Source organism: Teleopsis dalmanni, chromosome X, assembly GCF_002237135.1.
Source record: "Teleopsis dalmanni isolate 2A chromosome X, ASM223713v2, whole genome shotgun sequence".
In the NCBI taxonomy this organism is placed as follows: Eukaryota; Metazoa; Arthropoda; class Insecta; order Diptera; family Diopsidae; genus Teleopsis; species Teleopsis dalmanni.
This window is the reverse complement of record NC_051848.1, coordinates 68600538-68621029: the sequence shown is the minus strand read 5'-3', so window position 1 is coordinate 68621029 and position 20492 is coordinate 68600538. Positions and strand designations below refer to the sequence as shown.

Here is a 20492-nt window from a genome sequence, read left to right as displayed (position 1 = left end):
AAACCTTTGCTGGGAAAACAAATATAGGAGATTATTTCAAACATTTTTCTGTCTTAAAACTATTAGCCCTGATATACCTATGTATGTGTTCGTATTATTATTATATAGTGAAGCTTTAAAAGTATTTCGTATATGGTATGTACTCACGTGAATATCTTGAAAGTATCGATATTTGTATTCGTGAGTACTTTTAAACTTTTAAGGAATATGTATATGTTAAATGGAAATAAATAGTTTTTGTTTTACTTGTAAGAAAATTACTACTAATTTATGTAGGACAAATACTTTATTTAAAGACTTCAAGTAGTTTTCTTGTCTTCTGCTCGTCTAATATAACCCATAATAGTATATTAACAGATTTTCGTATATAAGCGCACCACACTAAGTAAGTTATAACGACCATAATTATTTCACTAAAATCAATAAGTAAAATTATTATAATTTCAAATGAAACCTAAAATTATATCTAAAACTATAGTATCTCTAAACAACCTTTGTGTACTCTTTATCTAAAATTGTTTTTGCTAAAATGTATGTAGGGAAATCACATTTAAATGATAAAATAAATTCGCTACGAAGTCCCTGTTCGGATTCAATAGATTCGTTATATTGTCTTATAGAACCATAAATGTTCTGTACTGTACAGGAGACATAGTTATGCATAGTCGCCTGTTACAATTACCGTTGTTGAATTGGGTGAAGACCTACAGTAGTAAAGATTTCTACGATATGATTTTGAGTGCAATTATTGGATATACATACTAAAAGCAATGTTTAATAAAGCACCATATCTTAAGTTTTCCAAACTTTGGTTTTTTTTTTATCACATTTGCATAATTTATGCAAATCTTCTACATTTTTTACTTTTCGGCTTTCCAAGTTAAATTAGAAACAGTTAAATGTCACTTCATATATAACGAGCCTTAACTAGTTGTATCTAAATTGTTTAATACATAGTTTACGATTTAAATAATTTAAAAGTATCTAATATATTTTAAAAATATCAACGATCTAAATTAATTTACAAATAAATAAACAAATAATAATTAAACCAGACATTATTGTATTTTGGAATAGGATCTCAAACTTGTGTATCCAGAACGTTTGAATAAGTCTCATCAGCAAATTTTGGCGCTATGAAATCTTCGTAATAATTAATAAATACTTCCTTAAATTCATCTGGTATATATTCGAGTGCATTTAGCATTTGCATTAGTTCCTTATCACTGCATTTATAAGTGCTCAATGCCATAACGTCCCAGAAATAGGACATATGCTGTACATACTCGAGGCTATAGGCGTTGTACTGTGCAGCGACGATGTTGAGCGCACTTCTCATCGTGGAGCCAAGTTTGTTAAATTCCCATTCGTCGAGTGGTTTAGAGGTTTCTAGAAAAGAGCCATAGACAGAACGAAACAAAGAATTTGTAGAAAAAAAAATTTGGAGAATAGAATAATTAAGAGGTATCCAGAGGTATGGATAGCGTTTTAGATAGAAGTCCAGAGAAACGAGCGCGTGAAAAGAGATAAAGAGTAAAATTAAAAAATAGAAATCAATTATATAACAATATTTTGAAATAATAGCATCTAAAAGTTGAAGCGTGTATTTTACTAGCAGTGTTATAAAAACTATTAGTTTTCTTCGGTAATCAAACAATCAAGCTACTTTACTTCAATTCAAAATCCCTATTCTTAAAAGGAAGAAAATATACTAGTTACCATAAGTTCTATTACTAGTAAATGTTGCGCTCTATCAGAGAATTAAGTGTATAATTTAGGTATTTCGGAAATATAATTAAAATGAGATAAAACAAGATTCTCATTATGATAATGAAATGAATATGCTAATATTAGATTGAATTATATATATGGTATTATAATTTTTTATGTAATTATCATTATATGATTTGATCATGTCTATAAAAATTTTGGATTTAGAGAAATTGTTTACAGAACACGGGTTTTCGTTAAATATGGGGTTTCACTCTATTTGTATATTTAGTTAATATTGCAAATGCCATTTTTCTTTTTTGATAGGCTTTGTATATTATTATTAGAAAGGATAAAGTTATATGTTAGTAGACCTTATTACAGAAAGACAATAATGCAAAAACAAAACACATTGTAAAATTGGTAGTTTGTTTTTGCTCACAGGCCTTTCTTAACAAAATTAACTGTACACTGTGACCTATAGAATCTATACTTCTACGATGTGTATAAAAACTTTTTAAAAACCTTAAGTGAAGTGTGCCACAAAAAATTAAGTTGATTGAGTTGATAGAAGAAGTAATTGATTGTAAGTAATATATATATATACACTATAAAATATTTTATTATTTACTATTATTTATTTATTAATTCTTACGTATTATCTAATATTTTATCTTGTGTATAAAAATTCGGAACTCATGGAAAACTCATGCTTAAATTTTAAACTAATTTTTCGGAGATACTCGTATATATACATATATTATATATAGCATTTTCAATTGGTAAATCTGGTTGCAATTTAGATTTACTCTCGATATGTCAAACTTTATTGCCTAATCGAACAATTATAGAGTAATCTAACATTTTTGTAGTTGTGTTAGTAGACATTTATATTTTTTTATAAATATATATGTCGAAATAAACCACACTCTTATTGTTAAGTCATATAAAACAGCTGTTAATTTTAGGGTAATCTTGTTACTCTGGCAAAATATCTAGAGTGTTATAAATAAATAAATCTCGAGTGTTATATGGTACATTTTGCTCGAGATTTACCAATCAAAAATGAAAATTGCATTAAAAGTGAATCTCGATTAAAAAAGTTACCCCAGATTTACGAATCGAACTAGGCTATAGTGTCATATGCATTTTGAAGAAAATATTTCTTTGACAATTAGTGCTTGAGTTATAAACTTCTTCAAACTATTTTCGAAAGATTCGATTATCAGAAAAACTTCTCTAGTGTATTTTAAAATGTTAATTATTCATTGATCGGGTTGGAATATGTATATCTATAAATTAATAATAATAGTTATGTTAGACATGATGCTATTGCATTTATATGAATTTTTTGTTATATAATGTCTCATATTATCTTTTTTATAATGAACTTATACTATATTTACAGTTATAATTATCGAACCTCATTAGCAGATTTTTTGATTATATATTATATGAATTTTATAAGAAAAATGACACTTATTGTTGCAAATTTATTTAGTTTATTAAAATAATAAATGTGTCATTAATATAAATATGCAATTAGTATAAACTTAGATATCGTTATTAATAAATATTTATGTACATTTGTATTTGTAGGATATTAGTAAAAAATTTTTATTCAAATTAAACTACAAATATATTATAGCCGCAACTATTTAAGTTAAGATGAAAACTGTGCCTACTAGTGCTTCAAAGTGTTCGAGCATCACGATGCTGAGGCAGTTCAAATATATTTTAAATATTGAAGCTGCCTAAAAATATTCGAGCATTTCGAACCACTTTTTTGCTCAATGTTCGAACATCAATCATGTTCGAACATTTACCAACAACTCACTGAGCTAAATGTTTGAACTCGAATATCGAATTGCTCGAAGCTTGGAACGGTTTGAGTAATATTTAAAGCACTAGTATTTACTAATGTGCATTAGATAGAATTATGCTAATATTTACAAGTAACGAATAACTATGTGCACGAGTAACCAGTATTTCAATGTAGTCAAAATCTTTATTCATTTGTGTCCTTACTTGCTATGTTTAGCTAGACTAGTAAGTAGTGGTGTCTGTCAATAATTTTTATATGGTAGGTAATCGATAATTATGATTATTGATGAAAGTATTCTGGTGACCTGCCTAAGTAATAACGATTTTATTCGTGTTCTAATAGAGATACATATTTAATGAAACTATTTATAAAATATTTGATTAAAATAACTAGTGTGGAACCTTTTTCTTGAAAAAAATTATATTAGATGTAGGTACAAAAATTATAAGGGTGTTTATATAGTATGGTGAGCAAAAGGAATAGTTGTATGTATATAAAAGACCTATATATACAAAAAAATCTAGTGACTAGTTGAAGTTTTAACAAAAATATCAAATTTTACTAGAAATTTTTGAACTGAAATCTTTCGTCTTTACAATTTACTAAAATCAAATCAATAACGAAAATAATTAATACCATTTTAATTATAAACTATATACAAAACAGTAACAATTTACGAAGCGTTCATTAAAATTTTTTTTTTTTTTAATATAAATATATACTATTTTACATATTAGCTTTTAACTAGGAAAAATAAAACGCGTGCTATTGATTTCAATTGTAAATACTTTTCTGCAATTTTATTTAAATTCTGATTTTAATAAAATTCTGTAGTTTAGTTTACTTGATCACATACCTCTATGCACGAGCAGGCAGTTCTGTACTAATTGCCTGGCAAGCGCCACTTTCATCTCGTGCATCTCAATGAGATGGTTTTCGGCTTGTTCGATAGCCGCGTATAATTTACATCGTTCTTCGATAGAATCACAGTCAACCAGTGCAGCGTTAAAGGCCCAAAACCATTCCAATTTCTGGGTTTCATCGCAAACGCTACACACCAATAACTCGGAGCCGTTATTTTCGGGGCACGTATAATAATCGGAATTCCACCATTTTAAATTTCGGGTGCGTTTCAAGTATGGTGGTGTGAATATTTGCTTACAATTTTGATTATCACAGCGATAGCGATGAAATTTATGCTGAAAATTGTTTCCATACATAAAAAATAATCAACAATTTTCGTACTAACCGATACCAACGAATGAAGTACAAAACCAAAAACATATTCATTAAAAAATTATACATTATCTTTTTTAAAAAAAAAAAAAAATGAATCTGTTTTAATTAACAAAATATTGCAAAATTATCTAAAAAGAATTATTTTAAAAATCTTAGTAAAATTAATCAGTTTATTATAGAGGTCTTGAGTTTTCTTTGATATACTCTCTGAAATGCAGTTATATTGATGAAGGAAAGTCATATTTGAGACGAATAGTTTATTACTAATCAAGAGCGAGAAAGAGAGAGAGAGAAAGAGGGAGAGAGAGAGAGGGAGAGAGAGGGAGAGAGAGAGAGGGAGGAGAGAGAGAGGGAGAGAGAGAGGAGAGAGAGAGAGAGAGAGAGAGAGAGAGGAGAGAGAGAGAGAGGGAGAGAGAGAGAGAGAGAGAGAGAGAGAGAGGGAGAGAGAGAGAGGGAGAGAGAGAGGGAGAGAGAGAGGGAGAGAGAGTGAGGGAGAGAGAGAGGGAGAGAGAGAGAGGTAAAGATAGAGAGGGAGACCATTATATTACTTTTCATTCTATGCAATCGATTTGGATTGAAAAAATTTCAAACCCCTAGATCAAACCCCTTTTTTATTGTTTTTCACAAGAAAGTTTGATTCTTGTTTTGAACTTAGTAAACCAGTTACCTAAGCTAATAGCACAAATTAAGAAGAAACAATGGAATAAAAGAGGATTGCTTGTGTTATTTCTTAAAAACCATTTAGGATCTTTATATGCTACCTATTAATTTAGTTCAAAAAGTTTCTGCTGTACTCAATTTGTCTATTGTCGTTCTAAGTATTTTTTTTTTTTGTTAAAACCGTGGAGATGATTGTGCAAGGTTAAATGCGATTGTCTAAGAGTCCTATTATACAGACGCTCATCAAAACACTGGGCTCGTCGATTATCGTTCTAAGTATTTTACTTTTTTTGAACCGCAGGAACGATTGTGCAAGGTTAATGCGAATGTCTAGGAGCCCTATTCTACGGAAAGTTAAATGATATGATAAATGGTCTCGAATCAATTCTACGCTCTTTTTAGAGATGTCCAAAGCGCATGGCACATTTTTTTTTAGCGTTAGTTTAAAAGGTAATTATATTTGTGTAAATATACGTATGCTTAAATACTCAAATATATACATAAATATTTATATGTGCACCTTTTTGGCACAAATTATAATATATATCACTGAACAATTTTTATTTTGACCAACATAAGACGGCATAGAAAGTCTCGTCATCGTGATCGAAATATTGAAAATAACAATTTCAAATTTTGAGTGATTGTCTGTATAACATGACCGAAATCGAAAAAGTTTTGAGGGACTCTTGTACAAAATTATGTATCATCAAGAGAGGGGCTCTTTTTCAAAATTATGTATCATCACATAAGGATACATCAAACAATAATAGATCTTAAATTTCAGTTATCAATTATTACATATTATCTTTCATATTTCATATTAACACTTATCACAACTTTAAACAACCTGCTATCATTCTTAAATAAATTCTACATTTATATAGGAAATGAGTATTATAATTATTGTGCTTCGATATTCCATTTTCTTTATTATTAATGAGAATAGGATATTATTGAATTTCTCAGAAGACACCAAAGTAACATTCGCTTCCTGAATATGGTTAAGTCACATTGTAAGATATAGGGCATAACTACTCGTATTAGATAAAGTTACTCAGAATATGTTAATTTACTAAAAACTGTTGTCAACTCACAAAGTCCAGGAAATAAGAAATTCTTAGTTTGAATGATAAATTTCTGTTTGGTTGTTGTTGAGTACACTTTAATCTATTAAAAAATTCTGTGCCTTTACGATGTCAAGCTATATTAAATTTATGGACCAGCCATCTAACAATATTGAATAATCAGTTAATAATCTCTGATGTTGGTACTTAAGTCTTACAACCACTCTTTGATCCAAATTTGATTTATTCGATATATATATTATGTGCATATCCGGTATAGATATGAACGATTTTGAAAAAATTTGATATAATTCAATAACAGAATTTAGAAGAAATAGTAACAACAGGACAAAATGATGTTTCTATAATTTCCAAAGAAAGTAACAAATTTCTATTACCTATACAGAAAACAAGGATAATGGGTGATAATGGATATAATGGTGTTGATACAATCTAGCTTTGGGACCGCATTTGCAAGTATGCGTTCACACGTTACATATAAAGTGCTCAGTAAAAGTTACTTATCTTTTACTATCTCTAACTAAAATCACTTAGGATCCGGAAAGATGCTACACATAATCTTGAGGGCAACCTTTCAACCAACCTACCTATCTATCTAGGTATTCATAATGTTCTTTCAATTCTATAAGAATTTTTATAATAAAAGCAATATAAAAGATGTTTAAAATTTCTCCTACTCTAAGATTTAAGGATAATGGAATAGTTTCAAAGCTGCACTATATTGTAATAGTTCAAGTGATAAAATCACCTTAGTGGTTTTAGTAAAACAACTCGGATTAGGTCTTTGAGCAATTAACTATCTAGTTAACTTGAAATCTATAGTGTTCTATAATTTCATTGACTACATTCAGTGTATACAAAGTATTCGGAGTTCACAAGTTTAAAAACACATGGAGTGGATATCGGCTTTAAGAAGTAGATTTTATTTTTCTTTTTTATAAACATGATTTTTTTTTGAAAATTAGAAAGGAGATATGTAAAAGTAAAATTACCAAATGTATACTATCTGTATACCATAAAAGCATTTGAAATATATACCCCTTTTTAAATTCTTTAAAAAACTTCTCATAAAATTTTTTGGAAGAACTCAACGAATATAATAGACTATGTATTCACGAATCCTAGGATTATGATAGACCATGTACGGGGCACCTGACAAGGCCCCGTGAATTTTTTTTGTTTCTGACGTCAACATCACCATTTCGAGGAAGTTATATTGAACCTATTGCGAGCATAAAATAAAAATCTCGGAAAGAATTGAATACCATATCAAAATTAGTCTACGAAAATCTGATTGGGTCAAACTTTAGCTGGTTGGGTTGTATTGCACTCGATGTGGTGATAGGTTTTCAAAGCAGTAAACTAAATTTTAATTGATAATTAAATATTTTTTGTATTTAATTCAGTAATTTCTGAAACTATGTGTACTAAATATATTACCAGAGAAATAGAGAAAAAAAAGAAGAAAAAATAAATAAATTCAATGAAAGGAGTTTTGAATTTTTTGTATAGCCTGAGTGAATCGCATCTAGAAATAGTGTTTTAGGTCATTAAGAATATTATTTAAGGTTTAAAGTGCAGAACTTATAGCTTTCAACTCGATTGTTGGGTTTTTGAAGAAGAACATTCCACTGTGTTTAAGTCTGTATGAAGATAGAGGAATGAATATGAGAAGTATTTGACATTTTAAATACTTTCACAATATAATAGTCATTTTTTAAAGAAAATATTAATAATATATATATAAAAAATTAATGTGGTTTTTTGGGAGCAGCGTATATATATATATAATCCAAAGGCAAACAGACACTGTAATATACCACGATCCAGTTTACTTTGAGTTGTTAGAAATTTGTAAACTCCAGTAGTTGTCATAAGTCATTTGGTGTATATTTTAATTAATTTATTTTGGTCATTCTATAAAACTTATTAAACATAAAAAATAAAAAGCATTATTGAAATTATAAAGAAAGTACATTAAAATATTTACTTTAGAGTTACACATACAAAGCAGCAGATCATTCGCACTAATTTGATTAGAAAACACAAGATATTATTAACTATAACAACATATATAACAATATATAACTTCACATATGGGAATGCACACATATTTAAATAAACTTTAATATATTATATATATTTATTAAATGATTAGGAGTTAAATATTGTGGCTTTTCTAACTCAGCCAATATTCTTAAATAAAAAGGAAACAAACTAAAGTACAATATTTTCATACAAAAACTACGCATTCTTTAGTTTTAATACAAAATTTACACACTCACAGAAAAACATCACATCAAAAGTTTTAAGTACCGATTACTCCATTGAAAAAACCAGTACAGAGATCCATGCGAGTACTATGTTTTCATGACGAATTTTTGGAAGCGAAATGAGGTTTTTCTAAACTGCATTTTAAGTGAACCAACTGCATTGGTTTTTTCAGCGTAGCAACGGCACTGAAGTTGGATTGGAGTTTGTGGAGTCGAGTGGAAGGGAATGTATATTTAGTAATTATGAGTTATACTTACAAAATCCTCATCGGGATTTGGACGAAAGCACTTTTCGCATTTGCATTCGATGCCTTTAGCGTTCAGTTCCAGCTTTCGTGTTTCGTACAACGATTGTCGATAGTTGGTGCTGGCGAAACAATTTGAAATCATAGTTCCTGCACTTAGATCGCATGTAGTGTATGCTGTTATTGTTCGGCCCGAAAATTTACAGTATATAGTATCGACGCAAGATTGCCGGCATAGGCTTAATTTCTGAGGAAAGACGGCTAGCACCACATTAGCCATATTGCCGGCAAGCAAATGCAGTTGACCTTCGCGTACGTGTTTGATTTTTGCCCACACATGAAATTCATTGACTGGTGCAATGACATGCGGATCGGTAGGCAACACGAAGGACGGGCAGTGTATGAGACTTTTATGACGCAACTGGCATATGTGACGCATCAGCAAAGCAGCTGAGAGTAGTTCCCATTCGTTGTTTGTTAATTTCGCTGTTACCGGCAAGGCGTGCTCCAGAAATTCAAAAAAATCTGTACACTCATTTAGGTATATTGCCATTATATGCGCCATTATAGCGAATGTGATCAGACTTTCTGCATCCTCCTGATCAGCGTACGCATCTAGGTGTAACATTGCGGAGTATGGTATATCGGTACGCTCTTTCAGGATACCATTAAACGCAGACCACATTTTATTTACGGTCGGTTTTTTGCGACAATGTGGTAGCACTTGCGGTAGTCCTGTTATAAGCATACGCAGGGCAAGCTGTAGCAGGCGTGGATTCGAAAATTCCTCACTAAACTCTTCGAATAGCTCTATTTGATGAGCAAAGCATTCGACGGAGTGTATGGAAGCGTGCTCAAAGCGACATTTACGAGAGCAATAAACTGCTGAACGATTAGTGCAGAAGACGCAGGGGAATGGTACAAATTGCGTTATTGCACAATTATCGCATACGCGTGCCTCATCATTACTCACAAAAACAATTGCATCCTCTTGGAAAACCGGTGTGTTGGTGGAAATGTTTGCAGTGGCGCGTAAAAAGGCGCCCTTATTGGTGGTTATTACATTGGTGTTATCAAGCCAGGCTCTGTAAATTTTACACAAATTAAAATTAATCAATTTAATTTAAGCGATAATAAGAAATTAAATTAATTGAATTAAAGGCAATAGAGAGATGATCTTAGCACACAATTCCTATTTAAAGTCTTTGTTTACTTTGGTATACATTTAAATGCATTAGGGATCAATCCTGATAAGGTCTATTTTTAACATACAATTTTAAAACAGGTGAGGAATTTTATACATACGTATGTACTCCTAAAACTTTAAGAGCTCCTTGTACATTTTTTGCTATGGAACTACATAGAAATGGTTTTATAATGGTTTTTGCTATAATGTATATTAATTCCTTAAGTACATTAAAAACTCTTCAAAGTTAGACATAATATGATAGACTGAACGCTGGTTCATTAAACAGGCACACATATGAATCGATATCTTAAATATATGATTACTTTCAGACGAAGAAACTATTTTGATTGAAGATAACTGAAAAGCTGTTATGAATTAATTTCTAAAAGTAGTTTTATTATGAGTAAGACTTCCTTAACAGTATCAGAATATACTTCACTCAATTCAGACATGGAAAACTTTAATTTAAATTTATTTAACTTCGCAAGAATTTATTATATTTTACTGTCCGGTTTGTGTACTATTAAAATCGATCTGAAAGAGCAACTCATACGCAATGACAAATACATCAGAATATATGGTCTAATTTTCGCCACAGCATACATCAATCTATTGGTATACTATGTGTTTTTCGAGGAGCACCACGAGAAAGTCATGAGTTTGACTGAATTGGCAGAAAAGATTTATGCTGGTACTAATATATTCATGTTTATATCTGTGGTTCTATTGACTTTACGTAAATTTTATCGAGACCGTTTCATAACAGAAATCTTTAAAGCACTATTTATATTGAATTTCCGCTTTCTTCGCACATTAGAACCATATTCTGCTCGTCGGGAAATGATATGTTGGCTTTCGTATGTAAAATTCATCCTCGTGGGTATACATGCAGTGTCCACTTTTTTATTTTGTTTGAAAGTTTCAACAGTCCTTGGATTTATGCAAATATTAAATGTATTTTGCCGCTTGAATTTTTTTAATATATATGATGCATCCATATATCATCTCAGTCAAATGCTATGGTATATTTTGGCTAATTTTGAATCTATTAATTTTCATGTTAAGTCAATAATGGAAAAAGTGCTTACAAACCGAAATGTAAACTACTTCAAACTATCGACCGAATTGCATGATCTTTCAATCGCATATAAGGAGTTCTATAATTTGTTACAACGTGTGGTCTATCTTCATAGATTTGAAACGCTTCACACAACATTTTCATTTTTTTTTGCTTTTGCAATAAATATATATCATATTTATCTGATCTACAATGAAAAACTGGAGACAATCAGTATCTTAAAATATTTTATGAGTCTTTTCCTTGCATTATATTTTTTTAATGTATATATTCAAAACAATATGTGCCAGTTCATTACTGATACATGCAATGAAACCATGGAAATTTTTAATCAATGCACGGAGTTTCCCAGAAATACCGATGTTGGGTTTTTGATGTCGGTAAGTGTGGATTAATTTTTTTTATATAAAGACTATCATTATCATATGGTTTTATTTCAGTGTGAATCATTCGTTTTGCAACTCACTTGTCTTAACGCAACAATTAGAACCTTTGGTATATTCAACATAAACAAACGACAAGTATTCAATATTGCAGTTCAAATCACTTTGTTCAGTGTAATATTGATACAGAATGATTATTTGTAAATATAATATTTGTTTTAAAATAAATAAAGGTTGTATATGCACTAGACTATTTTTATTTTTTTATTTGGAGTAAGGTTAATCAAAAACATTTTAGCCAAAAATCTTCGTATATCTCTAGTAAAATCAGAATTAAAAAATAATTAAACAAAAATGCGTTGATACCCTTCAGAGGAACGGATCTTTCAGAAATAATACAAAACTATGTTTACTTCGATTTATTATGTTTTATTCATTAATGCTCTCTCTTTCTAATCTTGACTTTTGAATACCCACGTTAACCCTTTAATACAGAAGACTTGTTTTTATAACTAGACACTCACACCTCAAAGGAACGGATCTCTCGAAAATAACACAAAACTATGTATACTTTGATTTATTATGTTTTATTCATTAATGCACTTTATCTTTCTTGCTAATCTTGACTTTTGAATACCCACGTTAACCCTTTAATCCAGAAGGCTCGTTTTTATAACTAGACATTCACACCTCAAAGGAATGGACCTCTCAGAAATAAAACAAAACTACGTTTACTTTGACTTATTATGTTTTATTGCTTAATGCTCCTTGTCTCTCTTTCTAATCTTGACTTTTGAATACCCACGTTAACCCTTTAATCCAGAAGGCTCGTTTTTATAACTAGACATTCACACCTCAAAGGAATGGACCTCTCAGAAATAAAACAAAACTACGTTTACTTTGACTTATTATGTTTTATTGCTTAATGCTCCTTGTCTCTCTTTCTAATCTTGACTTTTGAATACCCACGTTAACCCTTTAATCCAGAAGGCTCGTTTTTATAACTAGACATTCACACCTCAAAGGAATGGACCTCTCAGAAATAAAACAAAACTACGTTTACTTTGACTTAATATGTTTTATTGCTTAATGCTCCTTGTCTCTCTTTCTAATCTTGACTTTTGAATACCCACGTTAACCCTTTAACACAGAAGGCTCGCTTTTATAACTAGACACTTACACCTCAAAGGAACGGATCTCTCAAAAATAACACAAAACTATGTTTACTTTAATTTATTATGTTTTATTCATTAATGCACTTTATCTTTCTTTCTAATCTTGACTTTTGAATAACCACGTTAACTCTTTAACACAGAAGGCTCGCTTTTATAACTAGACACTTACGCCTCAAAGGAATGGATCTCTCAAAAATAACACAAAACTATATTTACTTTGACTTATTATGTTTTATTCATTTATGCATTTTGTTCTTTTTTTAATTTTTACCTTTCTTCGATGTTAGAAAATAAAATCAGTTTATTATTTATTCACCGACCACGTCATTATCTTTACTTATCAGCCTAACTAAGTTAAGTTGAAGGTCGTGGCATAAAAATTACTTATAGTTCTTAACTATAGTTCTTATAGTTCTTAACTTATAAGATATAATAGAGCTTAAGTTTGTAATATAACTATAAGTACTTTTAAGATTTATATACTTAAGAGAGGGGACTCAATGGATGAATAGAATGAAATAGAAATAAACAGGGTACCAGCTCTCAAAGAAGCGGAGCACCACGACCATAATTAATCTTTTGTCCTGCTACAGACCCTAACCGAATAGAAGACATTCCGCGTTTCGAATGAAAGTCAAAATGGCAGCTGTTGAGGACTTCCTAATGTCAGAAGGGGGGAGTAGTTCTCGACCCAGTGACCACCTCCTGGCCCAGATCAAAGCTGGACAGTCACAGAGAGATTCAATATATAATCTCAATAAATATATATATAAACAAAAAAAGAAAGTGAAAACATATGTAATTTTTATATTATATTTGTACTTACACTTCGTACACTTTGTCTATATTCCTTTGTAGATCGTCTCCTGTTTGTACTCCCATTTCGATTTTTTCCGCTTTTAAAATTTCGCATTCGTGCCAAATCTCATAAGTACGTTTCTCAAAAGATTCAGAAAGTTTCATATGAAGGAGTTCGTGTAAATGTTCCTCGCATAGATTAAAATTACGCATTTTTAAGGCACAAGAGGCTTGACGTAGTTTAATCAAAGGATAAAATTCCTCCGGATAACCGAAATCCAAAGCGCAAAGGCAGTCATCATACGATTGCTGCATAAATTACAAAGTTATTATTTAAGTTTATTGACATATTAAAAATAAAAATAATAAAGAATGGAAAGAATATATAGAAACATAATAATAATAATTACTATTTACAGAAGAACTTAAGAATATAAGATTATGAATGTGAAAAAGAAGTTAAAGCAAAAAACAGAAAATATGAATACAATATAATATTAATTAATACTCTTGCCAAGAGTACAAGAGTACATGCAACATTTTAACAACTTGTAATACCAATAATGTAGCATGTTAACCACCAACTCATGGCCAAATAAGTGTTTGGCCAGAACTAACAATATGACTACGGCAAAATAAATATATACCTCATACAAGCCCACATCATGCAATACAGTCGAGCGATTTGCATGAGCCATTGCGATTGTAATGCTATTATCCAAAGTCGCTCGAAATAGAGCTTCCGTATAAAAATCACAAGCCTTAAGTGCATGGCGTTCCCTTCGATAGGAATCGTTACCGGACTCTCGTAAGCGTCTGGACTCCTCATCCTTTTTGAAATTAGATGTTTGTTGTCGCAACTGTTGAAACCATTCAAGGACGTGGGCTCTAATTAACAAATAAATTATTCCAAAACAGTTTTAGTTACTTAATTGTATTTAATTATTCAGTAATTATTCAGTATTATAAATATTCAGTATCTGAGTTAATATGTTATTCCTTATTAGTTAATCATTTTATGTAAAATTTAGGTTTATATTTACAATAATAATTAATAACGAATAATAAAATCATATATTGGACACATAATAGTGGAAAGGAGTATTCTATACGTTTATAAAATATTTGTTTTAGGAATATATTCAACTGTCATACATTATGTATGATTTCATAAACTTACTTCATTTCTTAATATATAACATTGAGCGAAATTTACTTCTGTTAACTTGATATTTACCGACATTCATACTAGAGCATGAAAGCAGCTATACTTTACAACAGTAATGAGAAAAAAATATAATAATGCAACCAATGCCAGTTTTAGCAAAACTATTTAATCTTTTATTCCGTATAAAAAATAATACAGGTAATATTGTAAGACTGCATATGGGTCATTCATTTACATATCGGACAAGTTTACATGAGTCAAGTTTGTCAATTTTGAAATTATTAAATTTTTTTTCCTAGAAGATATGTAGATACATTTTTAAACAGCCGTATCTCAGGCTCTATAAATGAATAAAATTTGTTGTATTTTAAAGTTAATTGATTTAACTTCTTTGAAATTGTTTCAACAATTAAGATTGTTTATATGTAAGTACTAATATTAACCATTAAGTTTCAAGAAAAAAAATTTCCCAAATATGTACCCAGAATTTTCACTTTTTATACTTTATTCAGATTTAATACTGAATTTTACTACAAAAATAAAAATTTCGGTCTTTATCCTGGTTATGTGTCTAGATTATTTATTTATAGATTATAATTGTCGAGATTATTTATTAAAATACAGCATTTTTCTTTCACGATTCAATTTTAGTCATTTAGATAAGTTCTCTCATTCCACTGGTTCCCTAGAGCAACTTTCAGAAACCGACGATGAGGTAATAGTATTTCATCGACAAAACTAGAGAATATGATAGATAAAAGTCTTTGTGTGTGTGTACGGCTAAGTTTAGGCTCAGATAATTGCAGTTAAATACTCGAGACCTTATAACAATTTTGAAGTCATTACAGTATTTGCCTTCAGAAAAAAATGTTTAATCAAAATGCGGAACTATTTTTCTTTCAAATTTTTGCAAAAGTCAAAGATATATCACTTAAACCACTAAAAAAAGTCACAACTTTTTGAAAATCTTATGTATTTTTTATAGTGACGTTGTCTGTTAGCATGTTTTTGGGAATTTTTAAATGATATGATAAAATATTGAAGAGAGCTCATAGTATTGCAATAGACAAAACAATTAATATATCATACATATGATATATGTTATGTGATTTTCAACACGTTTTAGGTAAGTAAATAAATATATTATGTGGACTTACTATTTCTTAATCGATCACTACTAATAATTAACTACATAAGTTACGCTTGGTGACTTCGCATATGTAATAAGCATATACCACATATATTTAATTGGAAACGGTTCATATTTGGTTAGGTATGTTAAACTGATCGATATTAAACTCTGAGTTCTTGACGATACCTATTAGAGATATATGTTACTGACGTTGTTTTTTTTGTATAGAATTATATCAGTTTTTAAGTTTTAGTAAATTTGCAGGTCGTCTGCCTACTAGAGTAGTAACGAAAGCATGTGCTTTTGTGTCGATATATTAAAGGTGGTGCAATCCAATGAGTGGACTATGCAGAAGTCGCCTTAATGAAGACGATGTCGAATTTATCAATCAGTTTCTGTGTTTATATACCTTCGTCAAGGACTGCATGCGCATTGTTTTTAATGGTTAATATTTAAAATTATGTATCCTTTTTCTATCATAGTCATTACCTGGTTTTTGAAAGAACTAATAACAAAGAAAGCTAATTTAAGGGAACCAAAAGAAATGTTTAACGATCAGATACTAAGTACTCACATAAACAATATATTTATGTTAAAGTACGGAAACTTATGCAAAAGTAAGCCTATTTCCCTTAAGACCCCGTAGTAAATAAAAGGTAAAAAATAGTTATTAGTACAGTACAATTTGATTAAGTTATGGTTATCACTTCTGTTTATTTATGGATGATTACTTATCGGGCTTTATTTAAATTGATGTCTTTCGGTATGTTTTACTGATTACTACAATTTGTTGCTTAGACGAATAGCTTATTTACAAAGTAAAAGTTATTAGTGATCCAAGAATTGAAAATAATATAGACAATGAGATAGATAAAGAGCATTAACCGGTGTCATGTAAGTAAAGATAAAACGCACCTAACGATCAAAACTTGCACTCCCGCCCAACTTTCTGAGGTTACCTTGCGATTACCAGAAAACGAGTCTAACACCTACATACGGTTTTTATTGAAGCGAATGAGGTCTGGGATCTAAAACTAAGAACATTACATAAATATACACATATATGAGAATATATATATATAATAATATATATATATATATATATAATATATTATATATATATATTATATATATATATATATATATATTTATTTATTTATATATATATCCACAGCTTTAGCTTCTTGTTTATTTTTAAATATAATTAATTATCCAATCAAAAAACGCAAAACCTTAAATCCAAAACGTAAACCATAAATAAGTTGGTTCCAATTTATTCTCTCTAGCTTATGGCGTATATATATTATATAAACCTTACAGTTCTCAGTCATATGATTAGACCATCCAAAATAAGTAGTATTTGAGTATTGCAGTATTTGAAAGGCATTTGAAAATCATGGTTTGAAGAGTCAGAACACTCTAGAAATAATGAGGTTTTGATATTCGTTATTGTTAACTGCATTATAGTGCGACAAATACGATAAGTTTAAATTGATATTCAATTCAAAAATCAGTTTTTACATTATCAGTGCAAGGAAATAATATATTATTTATCAATAGATTGTAATCGTTTTTGTGATACAAAATATTACAGGCCTTTATCGTGATACTTTTAATTAAGTTCCTTTGTTAACTTATATGATTGTTCTTTCGTTTGTGTAATAGTACCCATATATAAAGTTCTTCAATAATTGAAGGCGATACTAATTCGAAACATCATCATAGAGAATATTATATATTTATAAGTACAAATTTTTAACATTTCCTTTAGTGTAATTATATAGATAAAGTAAATATAAGATGTACCACTTACAAGATGTAATGTCGGTTAAGAGAATATAACTGATTAAAGGTGTTTGACCTCTTAAAAGATATTGTAATTAGTTGTGACAAATTAACAATATCTATTTTGTGTTGTTAATGGCTTTGTAAGTGATTTCAGTCTAACTATAGTATGCATATCAACTAAATTATAAATCATATTTATAAGGTTGACCTAGCATAGCAAGATTACTGATTCTAGAATTTACGGAAGATATTGATATCAGTAATTATTAATTTATTGCATATCTACTTTCTATTATTTATGGTACTGTTTAAGTGTATCTACATAGACATTCATTTCATTATAAGCCATATATATAACGCTTATATCTGATACATCTTACAATGTTTAATGTAGCTTAGCTTGATTACTGATTCTAGATATTGGAACTCATGAAAGATGTTGTTCTTATTAGTGTAAATTTAATTGAATATTAACTTTTAATTGCTAATTGTTTTAGTTTAACTACATGGACATACATTAGATTATAAATTATGTTTATTAGGTTTACCTAATATAGCAAAATTACTGATTTTTGTTGTTCGAACTTATGGAAGATGTTGTCATTAGTCATAACAAATTAAATGATTACATACTTTCTGTTGTCGATTGTTTAAGTGTAACTGCATAAGCATCCATTGGATTATAAAACATATTTACGAGATTTAACTAGATTAGTTATAGTACCGGTTCTAGATATTGTGACTAATGAAAGATTTTGTTCTTAGTAGTTGAAATTTGATTGAATTTCAATTTTTAATTGTTAAGTTTAACTACATAGAGATCAAATAAATTATAAATCATACTTATAAGGTTTATTTAGCTTGGCAAGATTACCGATTCTATATCTTGGAACTCGTGGAAGATGTTGGTGTCAGTAATGACAAATTGATGGTTTATCTGTTTTCTGTAGTGTATTATTTAACTTTAATTATTTTTTATTTTATTTTTCAATAAATTTCTTTGATTTTCTCATTATTCTGTTGAGCCGGCATTGTCTTCTATCAAGTCAAACTATTGCAAAATGTTATATACATTGCATAGGGGTATACTCTTAATGCATACTTTAATACGTTATAATTGAAACGTATTGGAATAGGTTTCGCATAGGTTTCATTTAAAGTGAAATAATTCTTGTTAAGTGGTTTCTAGTGTTTATCTGAGTGGCTTAAATATTTTGCACAATCTCAAGTATTGACATTTGAACTGTTTGCGAAAGTGTACACAAAACTGATTGGGGTCCTTACATGAATATTTGAATTGTGAGCAAAAATAGCAAGACACAAAGACTGAAAGACTGAAAGACAGAAAGACAGAAAGGAGGTGAGGTCAACAAAAATCAATTTTAATTAATTTGAAATGTTAAATATTAATAAAAAATTTATGCATGCCAATTTCCACATTCACATGACCTTATTGTTTCGTACTGGTCGAGATATGAATTCATTAGAATTGCTGGTAACATGTAATTTGAGAGGAATTATTTTACTGGCTTTTGTTTTGAATTGTAATTATTTTGAAATGCATTACGTGTAAATTATATTACTATGAATGTAAATAAACTTATATGGGTATTTTCATAAATTTTTGCTCCTTTCCACTCGGAAATATTACTCGATTTTATTATTTGTTAGATTTGTTGTTGTTGATATTTTTGAGGTTTTTTGTGAGGTAATGCAATTAAAATGCCAAATATGTTTTTATTTCATTTAATTTTTTTTTTTTTTTGCTTTTTTTTTGCTGTTGTTTTGTTATATGCTCACTTGAATCCTTTTTGTAGGTCACTTGAAGCGAGTGATATTTGACTGCTAGTAACACCGGCGCCTCCCACTGCACCAATTTCAATTTCCGTATTTTCGCTTCCACTAACACCGTAAGTAATGCTACTAATGCCAGCGCCAAGACTGCCACCAAATTGTTGTCCAGTCGTGAAAGAAGCAGCACTTGCACCGAGCTCCACATCAGATATTGATGTTGGCACTTTTTGCTGATATTGCTGGCACTGGTGTAGGTTTTGTTTATGTTGCTGTAGTTGTTGTTGCTGATGTTGTTGTAATCCTTTTGAGCGTTGCTGCTGCTGCTGCTGCTGATGTTGCTGTTGCTGCTGCTGCTGCTGTTGTTGCTGATGTATGTGTTGTTGGTGTTGCTGTTGTTGATATTGGAATGGTTGCTTATGGAATTTTTGATTTGTTTGTTGCTGTATTTGCTGCTTCCTTTGGAGTTGAAGTGGCTGCATTTGCCAAATGGCGTCCAGTTCAACCAATTGTCGCAGCAATTGCAGCTCATCTTTGTACTTGAATTCATCTAGTTTAAGGCGCTCCAATTGAAAATTGATTAAGTCGCTCAGGGCCAACAGCGAAGAGGCCATAATTTTTTTAAACACCACAATTCCCGATGGAAACGTTTGACACTTTTAGGCGTTACACTTAATGCGACAACTACTTTTTCTACACCAAAAATATTGTAAATTTCGTTGCACAAACATTTAGAAATTTTGATTTTTGTTTCTCAAATCACAACGAACGAATTTTATTATTTATTTCATAAATTGATTTCCATCAAATGCGCTCATATTGATTTTTAACATTTTGTACGCGAGTACGACGAACACTAACCGAAACACCAGATACGGACACTGTAAACACATGCAGAGCAGGGAGTAAAAAGTGAACAGAACCAACTTACGTTCTGCACCGAAAAACGG

The 20492-nt window shown here is 30.0% G+C and overlaps 1 protein-coding gene across 1 annotated transcript; it reads right to left on the bottom strand.

Annotated features, from left to right (window-relative positions):
- Window positions 1–1072: 1072 nt before the first annotated feature.
- On the bottom strand, window positions 1073–20292 carry LOC119688525 (SET and MYND domain-containing protein 4). Its single transcript, XM_038103199.1, has 7 exons — window positions 19917–20292; window positions 19552–19874; window positions 14311–14551; window positions 13692–13972; window positions 9054–10125; window positions 4392–4734; window positions 1073–1389 (listed from the first exon to the last, which is right to left on the bottom strand). The coding sequence occupies exons 1-7, from the start codon at window positions 20154–20156 to the stop codon at window positions 1082–1084; spliced, it is 2808 nt and encodes a 935-aa protein (XP_037959127.1). The 5' UTR covers window positions 20157–20292; the 3' UTR covers window positions 1073–1081.
- Window positions 20293–20492: the final 200 nt, after the last annotated feature.